General features: G+C 40.5%; 1 protein-coding gene across 11 annotated transcripts in view; it reads left to right on the top strand.

The window, feature by feature from the left end:
- The window catches only part of SMOC1 (SPARC related modular calcium binding 1), a 296270-nt gene that overhangs the window by 121123 nt on the left and 148967 nt on the right, over window positions 1–26180 (top strand). For all 11 annotated transcript variants that reach the window (XM_073609800.1, XM_073609810.1, XM_073609807.1 and 8 more), the window contains exons 2-3: window positions 8621–8792; window positions 9334–9446. In XM_073609800.1, the coding sequence (XP_073465901.1) occupies window positions 8621–8792; window positions 9334–9446 (285 nt within the window). The remainder of the gene's footprint in view (window positions 1–8620; window positions 8793–9333; window positions 9447–26180) is intronic.

The raw sequence follows: 26180 nt of genomic DNA, 5'->3' as shown, positions 1-26180 counted from the left end.
ATGGTGCAGTTTAATCTGGATAGATTATTCAGTGTTTCTCGGTAGTATGAGGAATTACACTTTAAAATAGTGATTGACATTTACCCAGATCCACCCAAAAGGTAACATCACACAGGCAGAAGAAATGGACTAACGTAACACAACTTTGCGATGCTGTAGCGTTGACTTGGTTTCATGTGTGTGCGTTTTTTTTTTCTTTTCTTTTAAGTTTTGAATACAGTAGAGAAGGGTATCTATTTTTCTGTCTATGTTCCATTGACGGGAAATCCTTTTCTTCTTTTCTCCATGTTTCCATTCAAAGGAATTCCCAAACTCCTCTATTCCAGCAAAAGATGTATTGTAACATTGTGGATTTCCCATCACTTTGTCTTACGTGACATTGTCACCAGGACAAACATAGAGGGGTTAATCTCCTACTCTGGGAAGATGATAGCAGATCCTGTATACTTTATCCAGAACAAAAACAAGGTCCATCTTCATCCAAAATGTTTCACACTGTTTTGGATAGACGGGGAAGGATAAGAGCCCTTTTCAAAATTTTATTCCTAAGGGAATTAGATTGTGCCACACCAAAATGTAATTGTCCAGATCTAAATTAATTTAATTTAATGAATTTAATATAAATTAATTCCAAGTAGAGCTGCACGATTAATCGCGATCTCGACTCAACCCCCCTCACGATCTTAATCCAGCATTTCTATAAAAAAAAAAAAGAATAGCCGGCCTGCTAAGTTTTTCACAACATTGCTCAGCACTGAGATAAACAGAAGCAATGGGGTTTATTTACTAAAGGCAAATCCACTTTGCACGGCAAGTGCACTTGGAAGTGCAGTCACTGTAAATCCCAGGGGGACATGCAAGGAAAATAAAAAACAGCATTTTTACTTGCACATGATTGGATGATAAAATCAGCAGAGATTCCCCTAATTTCAGATCTTCCCCTTCCCCCCAGATTTACAGTGACTGCACTTCCAAGTGCACTTATAGTGCAAAGTGGATTTGCCTTTAGTAAATAACCCCCAATGCATCTTTTGGTTCTTTTAGATCAAAGGGATGAACTTTTACAGTTTAACCACTTAAAGACTAAGCTTTTTTCTGAAACTTGTTGCTTACAAGTTAAAATCAATATTTTTTGCTAGAAAATTACTTAGAACCCCCAAACATTATATATATATATATTTTATCGGAGACCCTAGAGAATAAAATGGTGGTCATTGCAATATTTTATGTCACACTGTATTTGCGCTGCAGTCTTTCAAAAACAATTCTTGGGGAAAAATACACTTCAATGAATTAAAAAAAAAAAAAACTAAACAGTAAAGTTAGAACATTGTTTTTTTTTGTATAATGTGAAAGATGATGTTACACCGAGAATCGTGATCTTTATTCTAAACAAAAAAAAAAATTGTGATTCTCATTTTATCCAGAATCGTTCTAATTCCAAGGTAAGATAAAAGCGTTATTACAAATCTAACACATTTCTGTGGTCCACCCCCTTTATCAGGGCTTGAAATGAAAAGTCATATATACTGAATGGATGCAAAATATGCATTTCGTGACCAGGCTGAGTCCATCAGCAGCCGGTCTGAAATGTTTATAGTTGGTATGATTGGTATCCTTGTCCCTGTAGGATGAGAAATCTCTCCAAAAGACAAAAACATATTTTAAGCGTAGTGTGGAAAAGCCTTACGACTTCTGACAATGTTTTCATTGCTGTCTGAGCCTTCCTGTCCTGGTAACAGTCAGAGCCCTAATTTCTTGTACTGTATGTCATTTGTATGTCACAGCAGGACAGGAAGTGAGGGAAATCTACCCCATGTGGTCATAGGCAGAAAAAAAAAAAACCTCACAGATATTTTAACTCTTACCACCAAGTACATTAATATACAAGCATGTTTTACAGAGGAAGGCTGTTCTAATGGCAGGATGTTGTTTAAAAATAAGACACTCTTGAAATCATTATCTGAAACCAAATATAAACCATTACCAATATTACTTCCTTCTCTTATGATGGGAAAACTGCATTTATGAACAGCGCCTCGTGCCATCCTCAGATAATTTGCATTCCCACCCATCCTGTTCAATACATCATACTGACTGACAGCATACAGTAGCTTCAGTTGTATTATTAAGCTACATGGCTTACCGATGATATACTGCGAAAGAGCATTAGACAGGAGCAAACACTGAAGATTTTCTTAAAGGGGTTAATGTTATCATTTACATACAGATATTTCTTAGTGTTGATGTTCTCTAAATAGTGAGAATGAATGAAACACGACTATCATTGCTTGGGGCAGTCTGGGGTTTCTTCACATTGCTGAGCTGCATGTGAAAATTTTGAATGACTTCATCTTGAGTCTTCATGGGAAACGTCTCCATTTAGAGGAATAATGTGCAGGGCATCTGCAAGTAAACTCATAGGGGTTAATTTACTAAAGGCAAATTAGGGTTGCCACCTCATCCCTTTAAAACCAAACACATATTAATTACAGTGGTTCTATGGATGATTTAAGGTGGTAATTAAACTCACTTGATGCCCTATCTGCATTTAATTAGCCTCAGAACTTGTGTAATTCATATGTGTTTGGGTTTAAAGGAATGAGGGGGCAACCCTAAGGCAAATAGAAAGTGCAGTTTGCAAAGTGCAGTTACTCTCTGCAAGTGCAGTTGCTCCAGAGCTTAGTAAATGAGCACCACTAGGGCACATAGAAAACAATTGTTCTCACTACAATGTAGCCTGGAGGTGTGGTCAAATTTCCATTTAGTTTTAGTTGTAGTCTTTTGACTAAAATGCCATTTTAGTCATCTGAATTTTTTTTGTTTTAGTCAAATTTTAGTCTAGTACATTTTAGTTAATTAAAATCTAATGGGTTTAGTTAAATTTTAATGCATTATTTCTTTAGAATTGCCAAACATTATATACTCCTGGAGTAAAAATCTAATAACATATTATTGATTATGGTGTTAAGGTTTGAACATGCACTACAGACACAGATTTAGCTGTTGTGATTTATAATGTCTTTATAAATAAAACCAAACTTCATAAACAAACAAAAATATTGTTTTTTGACAAGCAGAAGTACAACTTGAAAATATAAAAAAAAAACCAAAAACTTTAAACTCTATTGGCTGTAATGCCATTGCACATATTACCGGAATAAATTACCAAAATTAAATATTTATTCTTATGTGATAGTACAGTGTTAATTTTGACGTAAAATTTCAGTTTCGTTTTAGTCATAGTCTTTTGATTATTAGTCGTATTTTAGTTTTAATCGTATTTTAGTCATCTGAATTCTTTTAGTTTTAGTTGTATTTTAGTCGACTAAAATAGTATTAAATTAGTTGACGAAAATATTTTAGCTGACAAAATTAACACAGAATATTTTTTACTGGGCTGCTCAAAGAACTTCCAACCCGCAAACTTGTACACATTCATACCAGTGGAAAAGAACACAATTTCTTTTTTGTTCTTTATGGAATTTTTGGACTGTCGAGTCATTTAATACTATTCAAGTTATTATTTTTTACTCAAAACTAGTCCGTTAGAACTTAGGATGTGTGTTTGCCTGGTTGCATGGATGTAGGCGCAGCTGTGATTTTGTTCTCCCAATGACAACGTCTTTCTAACAGTGTTTTGATAGGCTTTTTCAACTGTTCCTTGTTGTTTATTATTCAAATGGTGCTTTTTGTATAATAAAATATTTTATCTCAACCGTGGTGTTCCGCAGATGTGACCTTCTTGGTTGAGTTTCCCTTCCTCTTTTTGGACAAAATTAACACAGCACGCAGTGTCCTTGGGCTGAACTGAAAGCACAAAAAGTATTATATCCTTTACAAGCTTTTTTCTGTAAACAACCAAATAATTCCCCATTGCCCGTGTAATGGTCATGAAAAAAAGGAGACATTTTTTCAGTTCTAATCAGGAGGGCATCATGGATAACAACCATGTTTCCCACCATAGATACAGTGGAGAAGTAAATGGAGCCACCCAGGGGCAGGAAGTGTCCCTGGATAGTGTAACCTGGGGAGATATTTGTCATACAAACTCTCAATGTTCCTTTATTTGGAGGGACTGGCCCTTTTTTAAAACAAAATCCCATTTTCCCTCTTGCCTTCTCAGTTTCCCTCTTTTTGGTATGATGTACAGACCCCTATAAATAAAAATTCACTATATAAATCCTAAAAGTGTTGTGCTACACTAAGCCTTATACCCGACCTCCAGATGACTGCATTTGTTATTTTGATAAGCCAATATACAGTTGTGCTTCATAAGTTTACATACCCTGGCAGAACTTATGATTTCTTGGCCATTTTTCAGAGAATATGAATGATAACACAAAAACTTTTCTTTTGCTCATGGTTCCTTTTTGGCCTAAGCCATTTATTATCAATCAACTGTGTTTACTCTTTTTAAATCATAATCACAACAGAAACTACACAAATGACCCTGATCAAAAGTTTACATACCCCAGTTCTTAATCCCGTGTATTGCCCCCTTTAACATCAATGACAGCTTGAAGTCTTTTGTGGTATTTGTGGATGACGCTCTTTATCTTCTCAGATGGTAAAGCTGCCCATTCCTCTTGGCAAAAAGCCTCCAGTTCCTGTAAATTCTTGGGCTGTCTTGCATGAACTACACATTTGAGATCTCCCCAGAGTGGCTCAATGATATTGAGGTCAGAAGACTGAGATGGCGACTCCAGAACCTTCACTTTATTCTGCTGTAGCCAATGACAGGTCGACTTGGCCTTGTGTTTTGGGTCATTGTCATGTTAAATGTCCAAGTACATCCCATGCGTAGCTTCCTGGCTGCGGAATGCAAATGTTCCTCCAGTATTTTTTGATAACATGCTGCATTCATCTTGAAATCAATTTTGACCAAATTTCCTGTGCCTTTGTAGCTCACACATCCCCAAAAAATCAGCGATCCACCTCTGTGTTTCACAATAGGAATGGTGTACCTTTCATCAAAGGCCTTGTTGACTCCTCTCCAAATGTAGTGTTTATGGTTATGGCCAAAAAAGCTAATTTTTGGTCTCATCACTCCAAATGACTTTGTGCCAGAAGGTTTGAGGCTTGAGTGTGTGCTGTATGGCGTATTGTAAGCGGGATACTTTGTGGCATTTGCGTACTAATGCCTTTCTTCTGGCGACTCGACCATGCAGCCCATCTTTCTTCAAGTGCCTCCTTACTGTGCATCTTGAAACAGCCACACCACATGTTTTCCGAGAGTCCTGTATTTCACCTTAAGTTATTTTTGGGTTTTTCTTTGCATCCTAAATAATTTTCCTGGCAGTTGTGGCTGAAATTTTAGTTGGTCTACCTGACCGTGGTTTGGTTTCAACAGAACTCCTCATTTTCCACTTCTTAATTAGAGTTTGAACACTGCTGATTGGCATTCTCAATTCATTGGATACTTTTTTATATCCCTTTCCTGTTTTATACAGTTCAACTACCTTTCCGGCAGATACTTTGACAATCCTTTTGCTTTTCCCATGACTCAGAATACAGAAATGTCAGTGCAGCACTGGATGAAAGATGCAAGGGTCTGTCAGGAGTCCAGAAACTCACTGACCTTTTATACACACACACTAATTACGAACAGATCACAGGTGAGGATGGTTACCTTTAATAGCCATTCAAACCCCTTTGTGTCAACTTGTGTGCATGTTATCAGGCCAAAATAACCAGGGTATGTAAACTTTTGATCAGGGTCATTTGGGTAGTTTCTGTTGTGATTATGATTTAAAAAGAGTAAACACAGCTGATTGATAACAAATGGCTTCAGCCAAACACTAACCATTAGTGAAAGAAAAGTTTTTGTGTTTTTATTCATATTCTCTGAAAAATAACCAAGAAATTATAAATTCTGCCAGGGTATGTAAATTTTTGAGCACAACCATAATTTTAAAAATGTGTCATGGTCTTTGCAACTGAGGGCTTAGCTGGAGCATGCCACGTGCCTACATACTTTGTGCAAAAAAGTGTCCCTCCTTCTGATCTAAGAAAGTTATAAGGTATGCATGAGCATTTTTTTCTACAGCAATAATGTGGAACATTGCTGGATAATGTAACCTGGGCTACAATATTTAGTCTGATGTGTAGATGATGCTTTGGTAGCTGATGTGAAGAGAGCAATGTCATGATTAGCTGGTTCTTTTAAAGCTGTGGTGTGCAAGGCATTGAAATTTTTTTACAGCAGTTTGATGCTGTGTGTCTAAGTGGTGTAACCTGTAAATAATCCAGTGTGGGTTATGTATTCAATGATCACAGGTGAGACTTAGACTAGCCATGCCATGAGGCTAAATAAGAGGAATCACTGGTTTCCCCTATCCTTGCTAAAGACTGTGGATGAAGGAGTCTCCCCTGCCACCTGTTGAACTCAGACAGCTGCAGCACCTGGAGCTGTGTGAACACCCACATACTGACAGCATCAAGCACTACTTTCAAGATTTACATAGTGAATGCAAACTAAACCACTAACTTTCAAGTGTCTAAAGTTGGCCAAACATTATTTGAATTTTGTTTGATTACTGCTGAATTGGCCAAAGTTTGAGCCATGGGTGGCCCTGTCAACACCACCTGGTTCAACAGGCTTGATGCTGTGAATGTGTGGGTATGCAGACAGCCGCAGTACCTGCCACTGTCTGAATACCCACACATTGACTGCATCAAGTTTGTTGAATCAGGGGGTGGTGACAGGGCCACCCATGGCTCAAATTATGGCCGATTCAACAGGAATCAGATGAAATTCAAGCTGTGTTTGGCCAGCTTTATGCACTTGAAAGGTAGTGTTTGAGTTATGAGACTGATTCAAGGGCACCTTTTAACCTAATAAGTTGGATTCTACTGCCATAAGCATAGAATCAATGCGGCTTTGTGCCACCAAGGGCAAAGGTGTGAAGTGATGGAGGCAAGGGTAGAGCCTCTGCCAGACCTGGACGTCCCTCTCGGTCCACCGGAACAGGATCCAAACAGTTCCCAAAGGAAAGTGATTCACCAGGGCATGTGGATAAAAGAGGGATGCTTTCACATAGTGTGACTCAGGTAGTTTTATTGTTAAAAAACCACAATACATAAAACAAAGCGTGATCACGGAATAAAAAGCAGTGTATGGGGTATAAAAACGCCCATACACTGCTTTTTATTCCGTGATCACGCTTTGTTTTATGTATTGTGGTTTTTTAACAATAAAACTACCTGAGTCACACTATGTGGAAGCATCCCTCTTTTATCCACATGCCCTGGTGAATCACTTTCCTTTGGGAACTGTTTGGATCCTGTTCCGGTGGACCGAGAGGGACGTCCAGGTCTGGCAGAGGCTCTACCCTTGCCTCCATCACTTCACACCTTTGCCCTTGGTGGCACAAAGCCGCATTGATTCTATGCTTATGGCAGTAGAATCCAACTTATTCGGTAAGCGTATTCCATCTATTCGTTTATCTTGTTGATACCTGAACTGACCGTTGAGAAGCTGAAGGAACTGCCACACGGATCAAACATATTCTCTGTGGACTGTTTTGGTTGTTTTAACAACACGTCACCATTGGGACATTATGTTCATGTGCACAGAGACTATTTTTATATGAGTTTATTAGCGCTACAATTTTTGTTTTTCATTTTAGCTTACATTTTTGTCACATGTTTGTAGCAGCTCACTTATATTTTACTACTTTTTTTTGGGTAGCGCATTAACCATCCCCCTTTTTCTGCACCTTTTAACCTCCCTGGCGGTATTCCCGAGTGTGGCTCGGGGTGAATTTTCATTACCAAAAGCGTTAACCCCCAGCCACACTCAGGATTGCATTGCAGCATCCAGGCAAAGTTACTTACCTTGTCCCCAGGATCCTGCGATGTCTCCACGCTGTGTGTGCGAGCTGTGTCCTACGCTCGATCTATCACAGTGCTGGGCGAAGGTACAGACCCAGAAAGGACATCATACCCAGGATGGCTACTAGACTCTTGTTTGGACAGATTTAAGTGAGTTATTACTAAGAATTACAGGCCTACAATATAAAACGCCAAATTTTCATGCAAAACAATGTACCGCTCTCAGCATCAAAAATCTGACATACACATACCTCCAGGGAGGTTAAGGACAGAAATATGGGCACTACAATTGCTCACTTGTTCTTTAGCATGCATGTTCTGTAGTTCTGTAACTACTTATTGAGTCACTGACCAGATATAAGCACGTAGATATCAAGTGTTCTGACAGCTGGTATAAACTTGTGCTCTCCAGGTCAGCGACCAACCAAAGTAGTAACAAAAAAAAGAAGAGCCCAGGAACTTGAGCCTTCAAAACTAAGTCAGCTGGGATAGTTCCTGTATTACAGTCTTGGCAGGCTCTTGTGAGTGCTTTGGAACCACTGCTCCATCCATTCATAAGCATTGATCATATCTGTCACATCTCCTGTGAAGCTCCTGTAGTGTATAATGAGAACTTAACAGATTAAAGGCATCTGAAGTCATGTATGATAGTACTAAGTGCTCTTTTTGGGTATACCAAGCCAAACACAACAGACTCTTCTTTAGCCCCCTTCTTTATTTTATGACAGTGCCTATGGTGTTTTCTGTTTGTATCTTAACTACATATTGTCTTTTTTTTTTACAGTATTTAATAAGTGAGAGGGACAGAGACCCCCAGTGCAACCCTCATTGTATCAGAACACAGTTCAGACCAGTTTGTGCTTCAGATGGACGAACCTATGAATCCACATGTGACTTCCAAAGAGCCAAATGCAAGGATGCTGCCCTCAATGTGGTCCATAAAGGAAAGTGCAAAGGTAACTTACTGCTTGATGAAGGAATAGTGTTCGTTCTCCATGATAAATGAAGTAGACTCTGTATCTTTGCCCATTCAGTGCAAAGTGATAGTGACCATTGATAACTCACCAAGAGAAAAAAATATTCACCTTCCCACGCGTTCCCCCACCAGTCTTTGCTCTGCAAGAGTCCAAGCTCCATTGCTGTATCTCAAATACTCTAACAGAGCAGGAAACTATATATTTATAAATCAAGTGGCCTCCCAAAAGGACCTTATTTTTGCATCATGCATCCCTTTTGCTCCATTTACTCTCTTCCTTTACTAAATACTAGGTGCCACGCAGTATTACTTTGAGTATTGCAGAGTATCCTTATATCTCCTTCTGCCTTGATAGCTGTGTATTAAAATGGCTCCTTTGATATTGTATTCACTTACTATTGGCTCTCATTGATATACATGTCTCCTGTGAAAAATGGTGCATGATTTTAGCACATCACTAATATTGGAAGCCATATAAAAATGAAATAATGCAATACAAATGTTGATATTTTATATCCCAGATGCCGGCCAGAGTAAATGTCGTCTGGAAAGAACTCAAGCGCTGGAACAAGCAAAGAAGCCTCAAGAAGCCGTCTTTATCCCAGAATGCAATGAGGATGGATCCTTCACTCAAGTGAGTAAAGAAAAATAATGTGCTGGCCATAAAGGCCACATACTTTAAGGCATAGGTTTGCAGTGCCATTTGATTTGGCAAAATATAAAATTGTACTACATTACAACTTTTAAAGAGAAAGTATAGTGAATGGTGATTTTTTTAATTTTATTTTTTGAAAGTTTAAACACCAACATTTTGTTTCACTGTTTTTATAATTTGTAAGGATTTACAAACACTTACAGTACCTGACCGCGAGATTGTGTTTCCAGCGCGATACCATCGTGCTGGTTCTCGGCGACAGGGTACTGTGCATGTCGCACTGGCTCGCTCATCGGGAAAGGAAAACTTTTTTCCTTTCGCAATGAGTGACAGGTAGTGCTGACAGCTGTCTGGTATGAATCCTGAGGGGGGGAACACCGCGCCAAATTTTAAATAAAACAACGGCGTGGGTTCCCCCCCAGGGGCATACCAGGCCCTTAGGTCTGGTATGGATTGTAAGGGGAACTGCCTACGCCGAAAAATCGGCGTGGGGGTCCCCCCCAAAATCCATACCAGACCCTTATCCGAGCACGCAGCCCGGCCGGCCAGGAAAGGGGGTGGGGACGAGCGAGCGCCCCCCCCCCCTCCTGAGCCGTACCAGGCCGCATGCCCTCAACATGGGGGGTGAGTGCCTTGGGGGAGGGGGGCGCCCTGCGGCCCCCCACCCCAAAGCACCTTGTCCCCATGTTGATGAGGACAAGGGCCTCTTCCCGACAACCCTGGCCGTTGGTTGTCGGGGTCTGCGGGCGGGGGCCTTATCGGAATCCGGAAGCCCCCCTTTAATAAGGGGGCCCCCAGATCCCAGCCCCCCACCCTGTGTGAATGAGTATGGGGTACATGGTACCCCTACCCATTCACCTAGGGAAAAAAAGTGTCAATAAAAAAAAAATTAAAGGGGGGCTCCCAGATTCCGATAAGCCCCCCGCCCGCAGACCCCGTCAACCAACGGCCAGGGTTGTCAGGAAGAGGCCCTTGTCCTCATCAACATGGGGACAAGGTGCTTTGGGGTGGGGGGGCCGCAGGGCGCCCCCCTCCCCCAAGGCACTCACCCCCCATTTGAGGGCATGTGGCCTGGTACGGCTCAGAGGGGGGGGCTCTCGCTCGTCCCCACCCCCTTTCCTGGCCGGCCGGGCTGCGTGCTCAGATAAGGGTCTGGTATGGATTTTGGGTGGGACCCCCACGCCGATTTTTCGGCGTAGGCGGTTCCCCTTACAATCCATACCAGACCTAAGGGCCTGGTATGCCCCTGGGGGGGGGAACCCACGCCAGTTTTTTATTTAAAATTTGGCGCGGCATTCCCCCCTCAGGATTCATACCAGACAGCTGTCAGCATTGCCTGTCACTCATCGGGAAAGGAAAAAAAGTTTTCCTTTCCCGATGAGTGAGCCATCACGGCACTGGCTCCCGCGACGGGCCTCGCAGGTGTCAAATCTCGCCGAGAAATGCGGCGAGATTGACACAATATCGCGGTCACCTACTGTATGTTTGATACAGGGGGATTCCATTGTTCTTTGTGTGACTGCCTAATAGCCCTGCATTTCTGAGAATAGGGTGGCTTGTGCCCCTCTTTTCATCTTTGCCAAAAGCCCACAGTAAACTAAATGTTCATTGATAATGGCATCATCAGAAGTGGCAAAGTCCTTCTATATTCTATCACAAAACCTGGCTTATGAGTAGAAATTATTTTTAAAAAAGTTGACATGTTCACAAGAGCAAGAGAATACAGGATGAACATACTCTATGAAAGTAGGATGGGAAAAGTTATAAATTAACTGATTTACCAATTCTTTTGGCATTCAATTTGAAAAGTGATAATATATTATTACTCCCCATGTTAAAATTGATTCACTAGGTATTTAGAATTAGGTTAAGTTCAAGCTGACAGTTTATGAGTAGGTTTTCAGGTTCAAGTAAAGTTTATCATTAGGTGTTATCTTGTGTACAGTATTGTGGAAGCTGGATCCAAAAACACAAAGAGGGCAAAAAAAAAAGCACAGATGCACAAATTGAATGAGGCAAAACAGGGAGATCCTTGCACTGCAGGTCCTCAGGTACAGCTTCCTTGTCAAGCAACTCACTAGTGACACCACCAAATCTCACAATAAAATCTTATGAAACTAGCAGCCAGAGGCAGCAGTGCCTTAGACAATCTCACATTGCAGATATACAAGGCACAGGAGTTCCTAGGCGCACTCACAAGTCAGTAAGTGCATACATTTTTTCTTTTTTTCTTTTTCATATAAATTACCCAATTATATAAGATACATAGCAGTGGAAATAAATACACCTCAAAGCATCATCAGCAGATTGTCAGAAAGGCAGGTGTGATATGTCCCGATTTATCTCCAAAACAGAAGACAGCATAATTCTAATAAAGCAAAACATACATTTTTTTTACATAACCATGTTGCATCTCATTTGCATTACAGATGCCAAAGTGATTGTTACATTGATCAACAGTTGTATGGTATGAGCCTCACTCCATGGTACACATGGATAGTAGAAAGTATATTCAGGTTTAAACTTAGGCCGGCCATACACAGTTCGAATCTCGCCCAGTTCAGCAGCTGAGATTCAAACTGTTAATGGGCAGGCTGAATGTACCAAGTTGATCAATCAATCAACTTGGATACAACCAGCCTGCCAGATTCTCTTGCAATTATTCGTAGCGGTTGCTATAGCCAATAGAAATAATCCCCCCCCCCCACATCAACACTGTGTGTTGATGGAGGAATCAAGGGAACTTTTTTCCTGCAACCCCTGGTTGCAGGAAACAAATTTGTTTCGTGTATGGTTGGCCTTAATCCCCAGGAATTCTGCTTTTAGTACAGGTCTACTTAACACTGCAATAGCCTTGAAGAGACCAGAGAAAATGGGGCTAAGCCTGGTCTTGCTATCCATATATTTTTTCAGGATGAATTTGAGGCAAAAGGTAATTTTTTGAAGGATACTGCTTAGGCACAATTAACATTTCTAGCTGTTCCCTGTAATATAGAAAATCATTGATTTTTGAGTTTACTTTAAAGCGGAACTTCAGTCATTTTTTCAACTTTCTATCTATTAAATCCTCCACCCTTGTTGTTTTAACTTTGGATAATAAAACATTTTTTTTTTAACCAGTAAATACCTTCTACAGCCCACTTCCTGTTTCTTGTCTGGTCATTAGCCTAGGCTTATGACATCATGCACAGCGCGCTCTCTAACTCTCGTGAGAGTTTGCCAGGAAGGGACGGGGGATAAGTCATAAGAGGGCCAATGAAAGCTGCAGAGCTGGAGGTGTGCCTCTGTGTGTCTGTGTAAAATCAGGAAGTGAACAGGCAGCAGCTTTAGCTGCCCACAGTTAAAATGGTTACAGCCAGACTTAAGAGGGAGATTTCTGCAGCATATTTGGCAAGTACAGAATCACAGTATATATAAAATAATATGCAAAGTGGTTGGAGGGAAGCTTCAGAGTGGCAAAGAGGTTTTTATTACAAATTATGTGAGCAGACTGCAGTTCCTCTTTATGGGTTGGTGAGTGACTATTAAATGTACAGGTGTTATAATTTCATGGGTATGATACATTTATCTTTCAGATGCTATTAGTGTATAACACGTGCAATGAAAGACAGTATTGCCAGGCAAATTTCCAAAACTCCTGTGCCAAAACAACAAACAAAAAAACAAAGCCAATTTTCAGAATCTGAAACTAACTTACCAGTTCTTTATGCACTATGGCTAATACCATAATGCTATTTCTAGTGGTTGGACCTTTTTACTTCACCATTTACCAATTTGAGTTTTTGAATGTATTTGCCAATTTACTGTATATATAGATATATATATCTATATATACATAAATCCAAAACAATAAGAGTAAACAATCACTCAAAAGCAAATATCTACTTTCCCTCAGCGCTCATGAACCTATTAAACTAAAAAGGTCACAGACTCTTCAGCTGCTGCTATTAAATAAATCAGATAGTAATACGCATGTCTACACACCCTAAGGAAAATATAGGTATTAGCAGCGCTAAACTAATGTTTCAGTACAAAGTGTCCAATAAACAAGTTTTTGTGTAAGCAGACAATGATTGATGAAAACACAATGTCGTCAATATAATTAAAATTGGAAAGTCTGTATGGAGTAATATGCTGTAACAAGGTAACCAACAGTGCACGGGGAGATGTTGAAAAAATATATGTAATTAGTTCCTGAATCTCTGCATCCCTTGACCACACCACGTGGGACACCGCTCCCTTAGGATGTTACACTCACCAGAAATCAGGTGAAAATCAGCTTCAAACTCCACAACTTAACAGACCTCCTGATCATCGGATCATGGTACAGACTACCTCTTTAGCTTCTGATGCAAATTCACCAATAATAGATCTGTATGGACTCCCACCGTGTTAGATCCTGGAATGCCGGACTCCAATTGATTGCTAATGGATCCCAAACTCATCAGCAGTAAAGTCTCATTAATTCGACCTGAAAAGGTCACTCAGCAATTTCTCACACCATGGGGTACAGACATCCGGCGATGTTATCATAAACGATCTCTCCTCAGGACATGTATGGATAATAAAGGAAGAATCTAGTGCTCTCCGTTTGGATAGATTTATTACCCAAAAGGTTACAATTCTTACTGTTTGGAGTGGTGTGCTTGCAGGACAGGAAAAAAAATCCTGCAAGCAGCATCTTTGGAGTGCTGCAGGAGCAGTGTATACACCTCTCCTAAAACCCCTCCGCCATTGAAATCAATAGGCAGTGCTGACAAAGCGCCTGCAAAGCACTTCGGCTGCGTCGCTTTTTGGGCGATTTTAACCCTTTTTTGGCCGCTAGCGGGGTTAAAAGCGCCCGCTAGTGGCCAAAAAGCGCTGCTACATTTACGGTAAAGCTCTGCTAAAAATGGCGGCTTTTTACCGCCGAAGCGCCCCCCCCCCCAGGGTGAAAGTGCACTTAACATTTAATCTTATCAGTTTATGATAACTTTATAAACCCTTTGACCATTGCTACAACATACATGTTTTATGGCTTGTCCCATGTCATGTAACTGTATTTTAGAGGGCAAGCCTCCTGTTTTTCAACTGATTATGTCTAAATTAAAGTGGTTCTAAAACTTAAGGTTTTTTACCTTAATATAAAAAGCCTTCTGGGTCACAGAATTCCCCCTAGCCCCCACATACTTACCTAAGCCCATTTCTGATCCAGTGCTGGCATGAGAATAGCATCTCCACTCTCTCTCTCCCCACTGGGCAGATTGAGAACAGTGGGAGCCACTGGCTCCTGTTGCTGTCAATCAAATTCTGTGATGAGGGAGCAGGGGGCAGAGCTGTCTGTATCTATGGATGCAGAAAGGGCAGCTCGGGAGCGAGCCTGACTGAGTACCCTGAGTAGAAAGTGGGGGCAGGAGGAGCCAGGAGTGCCGGCGGGGCACCCAGGTAGAGGAGGATCTGGGCTGCTCTGTGCAAAAACCATTGCATGGAGCAAGTAAGTATAACATGTTTGTTATTTTGTATAAATGAAATTAAAAAAATCAAAGCTTTAACCCCCCTGGCGGTATTCCCGAGTGTGGCTCGGGGTGAGATTTCAGTACCATTAGCGGTAACCTCGAGCCACACTCGGGATCGCATCGCTGGATCCTGGAAGAGGTTACTTACCTTGTCCCGGGGATCCCGTGATGTACGCCCGCTGTGTACGGCGGCTGGATCTTCGCCCGATGCACTGTGTGCCCTGGCTTCCGTTCCCTGTGAGCGTCGCGATGCAGGGGGGGTGGAACCAGTGGCAAATTCAAAATGTATAAAACACAAACACACTGATACATTGTAATCCTATTGGATTACATTACTAAATAAAATAAAATTGACCTTAGTTTGGCCCCCAGTGCTTTATCCAGTGCCCTTGCCTGTAGTTTTACTGTACTTTCTGTCTGGAAACTGCAGAATGACCATGGCATCAAAAAAGCGTGCCTCTACTTCAAAAGCGGCATATGACAAAAACAGCGACAGCGATACCGAATTGCTTGCAGAAGTGAGTGATAGCGATTCGTGGGAAAGTTCGTCATCAGGCACGGAAAGCGATTTCAGTGATTATCCTGTAAATATGCCCAGTGATGTGCGGACTTTGTGCTCGATTCACTGCGGTACGGAGCACACAGCGCCCCCATGATTCCCGTTTACTGGAGCACCCGGTATCAAAGTGGAGGTTGAAGATGACAACCCCTTGGGATACCTCCAACTCTTTTTGACTGATGAGGTTATAGAAAAAATTGTTACGGACACAAATCGGTACCAGGAGCAACAAGTTCCTATACAAGGAGCAGAAAGTGAGCAGAAAGTGAGAACCAGTGACCAAAGAGGACATCTGGAAGTTTCTGGGCCTAATTATTCTTCAGGGAGTGGTACTGGACAACCAACAAATTACTAGCCACTCCTTTTTTTGGCACCGTCATGTCGGAGTACAAATTTTCTCTCATAATGAAATATCTGCACTTTCAAAATATTGAAGAATTTGATGAGACTTCTCATCCAGCTCCAAAACTGAAAAAGATTTGGGAGGTATATCAAATTATTCAGAAAAATGTTCAGCAGACCTATGTACCAGATAGAGACGTCATTATCAACGAAAGTCTAATGGCCTACAAAGGAAGACTCAGCTGAATACAGTATATCGCGTCTAAGAGAGCACGATTTGGCATAAAATCATTCATGCTCTGTGAATCCAGCACTGGTTACATATGGAATTCGGTCCTTTACACCGGGAAAGGAACTAAATTCAACGAAAGATTCAGTAATTATGGAATGGCAACCACTTCCGTTCTTACTTTGATTGAGTCATTGCTGAATCAGGGCTACTGTGTAACCACAGATAATTTTTATACTTCTCCAGAACTCTATGAGTTCCTTCTACAATACAAGACGGATGCATACGGGACTGTTAGAGCTAACCGGTGTGACATGCCGCCAACCTTTGGCTATAAAAAGCTCAAGGCAGGAGAAATAGTTGCCTGGCAGAAAGGCAAAATGATGGCGCGACAAAAAAGATGTGTGCCTAATGAGTACTATTCACAACACCTCTACTGTCGTAAAGGACTACAACAACACCATGGGAGGTGTTGACAGAGCTGACCAGGCCATGACTTTTTAATCCTGCTATGAGAAAGCAACAAAAAAAATATTACAAAAAAATCTTCAGGCATCTTCTTGAACAGTGCCTATGGAATGCGTTCATTCTTCTAAAAAAAAAGAGACAGGCCTGTGGTTCATGCGGACTTTGTTTGGAAAGTTGCCGAACTTATATTTCTCAAGCACCAAACACCAACCACTGTAAATAGATCTGGACATCGTGCTGCTGGCGTTGTGAACCCGGAACGCATGACTGGTCATCACTTTAGGGACCACATTCCACCAACGGAAAAGAAGTCAGCATCCACAAGGATGTGTGTGGTTTGCTGCTCTAAGCGTGACGACACTGGAAGGAAAATCAGAAAGGAAACCCGGTTCTACTGTCCTGACTGTGACGTCAGACTGTGCTGTACCATGTTTTAAAATTTTCCATACCCGGAAGGTTTACTGAAGCAATATGACTACTAATATTGCACTCTTGTTTGGCCAAAAAAAATGTCAGTGTTTTTGATTATAATATTTACTAAAATGTATTGAATAAAAAGTATTATTACTATTATATTATTATTTGTTATTATTTATAGGAATTTATTATATTATAATTTATGATTTTGTGTTTCAAACTTTATCATACCCAGGATGTCTACTAGACTCTTGTTTGGACAGATTTCAGTGAGTTATTCCTAAGAATTACAGGCCTACAATATAAAACGCCAAATTTCCATGCAAAATAATGGTACCGCTTTCAGCACCTAAAATCTGAAATCATCATACCACCAGGGAAGTTAATTATCACTTTAAGGAAGATAAGCTCCTAAAATTCAATGTAGTCCCTCAAGGCATTCTTATACATAAGCTGTTCTCCATTATATAGTGAATAGCAAATAGCTTACTGTTTGATTTTCAGACCAAAGTTCATTCGTAAGTTTTCATTTCCACACTGTAAATGATAGAATTATAAATTAAGTCTATGTGGTCAGAGGTCAGATAATGGCCTCTCGTGGTGATTATTCCAGGCTGTGTTGCCAGGAACGGGGGTGAACCTGAGCTCGGGTGTCAGTGAAACTTGCTGGAAAACGTAGTGTGTTGCCTCCGCTCTTACTCCCTACTGGTGGTAATTTGGCAGTGTGTACATTGTTAGAGCAGCCTGATTCAGATGACTGATGAATCTGTACTGGACAGATTGTTCTAACTCTTCCATCAATCATATCTTTGGCAACTGCAATAGACAGAAAGATTGTACAAAGTTGAAGGCATTTGTATTAGCTGTGAGGTTCATGCACTGGGAACTTGTGCAACATTATTCAGTTATATGTTATGTATATTGTAGGTGCCTGTACATGAGGTCATTATTTCACAGAAGGCTTGTTTGAGACTACCATCGTTTTGCACAGATATCTTATAGATGAGGTGGAAGATAATGATTGTTCAGCTGGCTCATCTGTGCATGTATGCGGTTCTCAACCAATCAGTTCTGTTGTCTCTGAAAGGATATGGGCAGCAAGCACTTTCCTAAACTAATTCGATTGGACCATTCCTGACCAAAATGTACAAGTTGGACAGCCTACTGCTGAGAGTGAAAAGTTTCAGACAGACTGGTATCCATATATCTATTAGTAGATATATGGATACCAGCTCATAATTCATTTCTAGGCACTGAGTGTCGTCACCATTCTGTACTGCTTATAGAAGAATATTTAAGATACACATCAGTCAAAATATGCAGTTTAACCACTTCAGCCCTGGAAGGTTTTACCCACTTCCTGACCAGGCCATTTTTTGCGATACGGCACTGCGTTGCTTTAACTGACAATTGTGCGGTCGTGCGACACTGTACCCAAATAAAATTGATGTCCTTTTTTTTCCCACAAATAGAGCTTTCCTTTGGTGGTATTTGATCATCTCTGCAGTTTTTTTTGCGCTACAAACAAAAAAAAAGAAAATTTTGAAAAAAAAAAAAAACAATATTTTTTACTTTCTGCTATAATACATATCCAAAAGAAAAATGCAATTTAGGTCAATATGTATTCTGCTACATATTTTTGGTAAGAAAAATCCCAATAAGCGAATATTAATTGGTTTTCGCAAAAGTTATAGCATTTACAAACTACGGGATAGATTTAGGGACTTTTATTTTTTTTTACTAGTAATGGTGGCGATCTGCGATTTTAACGGGACTGCGACTTTGCGACGGACAATACAGCGATTAGTGCTAAAAAAATGCACTGATCCCTGTAAAAATGACACTGGCAGGGAAAGGGTAAACACTAGGGGTCGATAAAGGGGTTAAATGTGTTCTCTGGGAGGTGTTTCTTTTTTTATAATTTTCTTTATTAATGTTTAATATAAATATATCCTTACAACTGAGGTGTTTCTAACTGTGGGGGGAGTGGATTCACTGGAGGAAAAGAGAGATCACGATTCAGCTTAGCTGAAACACGATCTCTCATATTTCCTCCCTGACAGATCAGCGGTGTGCTTTGTTTACATCGGCACACCGCTGATCCATCTCTCCTGTGAACGATCGGCGGGTCGCGGTGGCTATCGTGGCCGCTGGACCCGCTGATTGGCTAACGCTGTGTCCAATCACAGTGGAGGCGGCACACGCTCGTCCCCTAAACCACGTGCAGGAAATCATGTACAGGTACGTAATTTTGCGCACCCGGGCCGCCCTGCCCCAGTAAATGTACATGGGAGGAAGCAGATAAACAGACCTAAGGGGGATTTATTAATACTGGCGAGTGCAAGATCTGGTGTATCTCTGCATAGAAACCAATCAGCTTCCAGGTTTTATTGCCAAAGCCTAATTGAACAAGCTGAAGTTAGAAGCTGCACAGCTTTACCAGACTCTGAGTGCTTCCATTTAAGCAAATCTATACAATACAACTGCAGATTGTCTCTGAAATTCACTCTATTGTTGATTATAGGTATCAAAACATTGTTTCTGTAAAGTGCTTTGATCTCTGCTGGGTGCTGGTCCACCAGAGCTCCCTGTTCCTATCCTTGGAGCTGCAAAAACCCCAAATTCTGTACTTGTTTAAGTTTATGGGGGCATATATCACCTCCCATAATGTGCTTTTATTCTAATTATAGTCAGAAATATTGTTCCCATTTACATCTCTGACCTTTCTCCACATTCTTCAGTGTGTGCAGGAAGATGTCTGAGGGAGTAGGTGGCAAAGCTCAGAATGACTGGGAAGAGCCTGCAGTCCCACCTAAAGTAATTAGGGTCAATTTACTAAATCGTTCTCCAAACTTTCTAGACAAACGACTAGCTTTATGTCCTTCAGACATTAGGGGGGACAGAATGTGTATGAGTAGAAAATGTCCCGGTATCAGTGGGAATAAACAATGCCCCATCTTTGGCATTTGGAGGATAATCATGGACCATCATTGGTGTCATTGGAAGAAATAGTGCCTTGTCATTGGCTTCTGAGCGTAGAATAGTTCCCCATTGTTGGTGAGAGTGGGAGGAATAGTTCTCCAGGGGCCGGAAAAAGTCAAGTAAAGGGCCAACTCCAGGCCGCAGTATGGAGACCACTGCACTAAACGATGACACATGCATTATTTTGATGATTTTCTTTTTACAATACAAAATAGTGCTTTCAGTTCACTAAGGTTTTTTTGTATAGAGCAGTTAAAAATACAGCATCTACTATACTTTCTATGATCACATTCGTTAGCCTTTGTATGTAATAGCAAGTTCACAAAGGTTGGTTTTTGGAGTGGTACAGTATTGTTATCTTCTGGTATTACCTGGAGATCCTGCTAGTAGCAGAATTTGCTTTTGCAGGTTGACAACCCCTGGTAGTTAGCAGCAGCATTGACATCTGATCGACTGATTGACTGATCAACCTGACAGGCAGCTTAATGAACAACTGAAGCAGTGTGCATAGTACATATACTTTAACTATTTCATGTTAAAGGATAACTCATCCAACCCTATGTTGTATTCACATATGTAAACTGAATGATTTGGTTAGAATCTATTGTGGCATAAACTAACCAATCTAGTGAATAGACCTAACACTGAAATCCCAATATATCCTTTTCCAATCATTTTTATTATTATGTTTATAATGAATGTACAATCCAAGTACAAAATCCCAGTATATACTAGCTGAAACATAATATATATATAACTATTAATATACAGTGGCTTGCAAAAGTATTCGGCCCCCTTGAACTTTTCAACCTTTTGCCACATTTCAGGCTTCAAACATAAAGATATAAAATGTTTATTTTTTGTGAAGAATCACCAACAAGTGGGACACAATTGTGAAGTGGAACGAAATCTTTTGGATTTTTGAAACTTTTTTAACTAATAAAAAAAATGAAAAGTGGGGCGTGCAAAATTATTCGGCCCCCTTGCGTTAATACTTTGTAGAGTCACCTTTTGCTGCGATTACAGCTGCAAGTCGCTTGGGGTATGTCTCTATCAGTTTTGCACATCGAGAGACTGAAATTCTTGCCCATTCTTCCTTGCAAAACAGCTCGAGCTCAGTGAGGTTGGATGGAGAGCGTTTGTGAACAGCAGTTTTCAGCTCTTTCCACAGATTCTCGATTGGATTCAGGTCTGGACTTTGACTTGGCCATTCTAACACCTGGATACGTTTATTTGTGAACCATTCCTTTGTAGATTTTGCTGTATGTTTGGGATCATTGTCTTGTTGGAAGATAAATCTCTGTCCCAGTTTCAGGTCTTTTGCAGACTCCAACAGGTTTTCATCCAGAATGGTCCTGTATTTGGCTGCATCCATCTTCCCCTCAATTTTAACCATCTTCCCTGTCCCTGCTGAAGAAAAGCAGGCCCAAACCATGATGCTGCCACCACCATGTTTGACAGTGGGGATGGTGTGTTGAGTGTGATGAGCTGTGTTGCTTTTACGCCAAACATATTGTTTTGCATTGTGGCCAAAAAGTTCGATTTTGGTTTCATCGGACCAGAGCACCTTCTTCCACATGTTTGGTGTGTCTCCCAGGTGGCTTGTGGCAAACTTTAGACAAAACTTTTTATGGATATCTTTGAGAAATGGCTTTCTTCTTGCCACTCTTCCATAAAGGCCAGATTTGTGCAGTGTACGACTGATTGTTGTCCTATGGACAGACTCTCCCACCTCAGCTGTAGTTCTCTGCAGTTCATCCAGAGTGATCATGGGCCTCTTGGCTGCATCTCTGATCAGTCTTCTCCTTGTCTGAGCTGAAAGTTTAGAGGGACAGCCAGGTCTTGGTAGATTTGCAGTGGTCTGATACTCCTTCCATTTCAAAATGATCGCTTGCACAGTGCTCCTTGGGATGTTTAAAGCTTGGGAAATCTTTTTGTATCCAAATCCGGCTTTAAACTTCTCCACAACAGTATTACGGACCTGCCTGGTGTGTTCCTTGGTCTTCATTATGCTCTCTGCGCTTTCAACAGAACCCTGAGACTATCACAGAGCAGGTGCATTTATACAGAGACTTGATTACACACAGGTGGATTCTATTTATCACCATCAGTCATTTAGGACAACATTGGATCATTCAGAGATCCTCGCTGAACTTCTGTAGTGAGTTTGCTGCACTGAAAGTAAAGGGGCCAAATAATTTTGCAAGCACCACTTTTCAGTTTTTTAATTGCTAAAAAAGTTTAAAATATCCAATAGATTTCGTTCCACTTCACAATTGTGTCCCACTTGTTGGTGATTCTTCACAAAAAATTACAATTTTATATCTTTATGTTTGAAGCCTGAAATGTGGCAAAAGGTTGAAAAGTTCAAGGGGGCCGAATACTTTCGCAAGCCACTGTATATATATATATATATATATATATATATATATATATATATATATATATATATATATATATATATATATACACACACAGCTGGTAAAATAAGTATTGAACACATCACCATTTTTCTATGTAAATACATCTCTAAAGGTGCTATTGTCCTGAAATTCCACCACATGTCTGCAACGACCCATGCAATTCATACATACAAAGAATTCAAAACAAATAAGTTCAGAAATTAAGTTAAGTATAATAAAATGGAATGACAGAGGGAAAAAAATATTGAACTGAATTTATTTAATACGTCGTACAAAATTCTTTGTTAAGCCTCGCACACATGATCAGATTTTCCCGCGGGAATTGTGTGATGACAGGCTGTTGACGGAAAATCAGACCGTTTGTAAGCTCCATCGGACAATTGTTGTCCATCTGCAGACAAATGTTGGATGGCAGGCTTTAAAATTTTTCCGCGGACAAATGTCTGTTGTCGGATTTTCCGAACGTGTGTACACAAGTCCGTCAGACAAAAGTCCAAAGTACAAACACGCATGCTCGGAAGCAAGGACGAGATGGAAGCGGTCAGTCTTGTAAACTAGCGTTCTTAATGGAGAATTAACATTCGTGACGCGCCAAATTATGAAATCTCGAAATGTAGCGCACATTCTCTTCTTCTTTAATGGGATAATAATGAAGCTGCTTTGCTGGTGATACTGATGGAGTTATGGCAAATGAATTTTCAAAGGTTTTTTTTCAAGTGATATCAAGAATAATATTATACTTGTTATTTTTTTTTTTTGGTGCAAGTTACTACAACACCATTATCCCGTAATTTTTAAGATCAAAGGTACAGTTATGTTGGTAATGTACGGTAACTGCCTACTCCCAAACTGTCATTTGAAGTAAAACACATAGCCAAGTATTATTCTACACATTTTTTTTATTGTGCATTAAAAAAAGAAAACAAATAAAATTAAAAATGCTATCTGCCAAAAGAACTTAACCAAAACGTGCATTCTATGCATCCAAAAATTTAGAAAACATACCAAATCAAATCATTATTCAAGCAAAAAATAAAAGCCTCATGCATGTGTCCTGCTTCTTAATATAGGGGTCAACAATGCCAAGAGTTGGTGAAAGCAGGAGTCCGTCATCCGGAAATAATTCCAAAAATCATCTGGATTATTCTCCAGGAGCTCCCGCAGCAAAGGCATAGTGACATAATTGGTCACGATTAATAAAGCAACCAATTTTTGGTCCAAGAAATCCTCCTCCTCCTGTTCCTGGACTGAACTTGGGTCAAAACAATAAGTCCAAGGCCAATAATAAATAACACGTTATCTCCTCTGATTCCACAACATGGCTGGTTGACGGACGGCCGTTCAGAAACTGAAAAGCACGAAATGAAAAGCCCGAATCAACACTCACCAAACTTCTACTAACACAAAAATAGCAGAAGGAGCCCAAAGGGTGGTGCTTAAGACCTGAAAAACCATGTAGTACATCACTATGTTCGTGTTTGTTGGCCGACAATTCCTTGCCGTTTGTATGCAAGACAAGTACCTGGCCAGCGCCCTTCAGACAAAAGTCAGAGGTTTAGTCTGCGGAAAATCCGATCGTGTGTACGAGGCTTAACTGCATGCCGACCAGCTGCCGCAGTTGTACTGCTGCAACATGGCTTGGCTGCGCGAATCGCCTTCATGTTACGTTGGTAACATAGACAGCCACTAGGGGGCATGCACGCCCCCTGCTCGCCCATGGAGCCGATGCGAGTGCCCGGCGGTCGCGATCACCGCCGGGCTCCCGCGTTAGCTCGAGGCTCACCGAGAACCGGGATCTGTGTGTGTAAACACACAGTTTCCGGTTCTCTGAGGGGAGAACAGAGTATGTCCCATTCCCCCTTCAGTTAGAACACACAATAGGACACACTTAAGCCCTTCACTGCCCCCTAGTGGTTAACCCCTTCACACTGCCAGTAACATTTTTTACAGTAATCAATGCAATTTTATAGCACTGATCACTGTAAAAATGCCAATGGTCCCAAAAATGTGTCAAAATTGTCCGATGTGTGCGCCATAATGTCGCAGTCCCAATAAAAATCGCAGATCACCGCCATTACTAGTAAAAAAAAAAAAATACTAAAAATGCTATAAATCTATCCCCTATTTTGTAGATGCTATAACTTTTGCGCAAACCAACGAATTTACGCTTATTGTGATTTTTTTTTACCAAAAAAAAAATGTTTTTTTTTATATTTTTGGGGGATATTATAGCAGAAAGTAAAAAATATTGCGCAATTGTCAGTTAAAGCAACGCAGTGCCGAATCGCAAAAAGTGCTCTGGTCTTTGGCCAGCCAAATGGTCCAGGGCTGAAGTGGTTAAGTAATGACAGATTCAGGACGCCTCCTGTTCGGAGAAACTAGTCGCATGGATTGCTCAGGTGTAATTTTGGCTCATTCTTCCACTCAAACAGTCTTCAAATCTTGAAGGTTCCGTGGGCCTCTTCTATGAACTCTGATCTTTGGTTCTTTCCATACATTTTCTATTGGATTCAAGTCAGGAGATTGGCTGGGCTATTCTAACAGCTTTATTTTCTTTCTTTGAAACCAATTGAGAGCTTCCTTGGCTTTGTGTTTGGGATCATTGTCTTGCTAAATTGTCCACCATCATTCCATCTTCATCATCCTGGTAGATGGCAGCAGGTTGTAATTAAGAATGTCTTGGTAGATTTTTGCATGCGACTAGTTTCTCCATACAGGAGGCGTCTTGAAGCCGTCATTACCAACAAAGGATTTTGTACAAAGTATTCAATAAATTTCAGTTCAATACTTTTTCCCTGTGTCATTCCATTTTATTACACATAACTTGATTTCTGAATGTATTTGTTTTGGTTTCTTTGTATGTATGAATTGCTTGGGTTGTTACTGACATGTGGTGAAAAATTCATGCCAATAGCACCTTTAGAAATATACTTACCTAGAAAAATGGTGACGTGTTCAATACTTATTTTACCCGCTGTATGTACAGTATCTCACAAAGTGGGTACACCCCTTACATTTTTGTAGATTACTTATTATATCTTTTCATGTGTACTAACTTTTGTTGCCAGCGGTTTAGACATTAATGGCTGTGTGTTGAGTTATTTTGAGGGGACAGCAAATTTACCCTGTTATACAAGCTGTACACTCACTACTTTACATTGTAGTAAAGTGTCATTTCTTCAGTCTTGTCACGTGAAAAGATATAATAAAATATTTACAAAAATGTGAGGGGTGTACTCACTTTTGTGAGATTATATATATATATATATATATATATATATATATATATATATACATATACATATATATTTTAACATGTATACACACCAATCAGCCATAACATTATGACCACCCACCATAACCCATCGAGTCATTGACTCCACCAGACCTCTGAAAGTATGCTGTGGTAACTGGCACCAAGCTGCCCGTAGCAGATCCTTTTAAGTACTGTAAGTTACAAGGTGGGTCCTCCATGGCTCAGACTTGTTTTTACAGCAATCCCTGATTGGACTGAGATCTGAAGAATTTGGAGGCCAAGTCAATGCCTTGAACTCATTGTTGTGTTCCTCAAACTATCCATGAATTCATCAAGCCAGGCCACCTTCTTTCATTGCCCTGTGGTCCAGTTTTGATGCTCATCTTCCTATTGTAGGCACCTTTGGCTGTGGACAAGGGTCAGCATGTGCACCCTGACTGGTCTGCTACTGTGAAGCTCCATACACAACAAACTGTGATGCACTGTGTACTCTGACACCTTTCTATAGGAACCAGCTTTAACTTTTTAGCAATTTGAGCTAT

This window comes from Aquarana catesbeiana, linkage group LG13 (assembly GCF_042186555.1).
Source record: "Aquarana catesbeiana isolate 2022-GZ linkage group LG13, ASM4218655v1, whole genome shotgun sequence".
In the NCBI taxonomy this organism is placed as follows: Eukaryota; Metazoa; Chordata; class Amphibia; order Anura; family Ranidae; genus Aquarana; species Aquarana catesbeiana.
The sequence above is the reverse complement of the archived record's forward strand: the minus strand, read 5'-3'. Positions and strand labels throughout refer to the sequence as shown.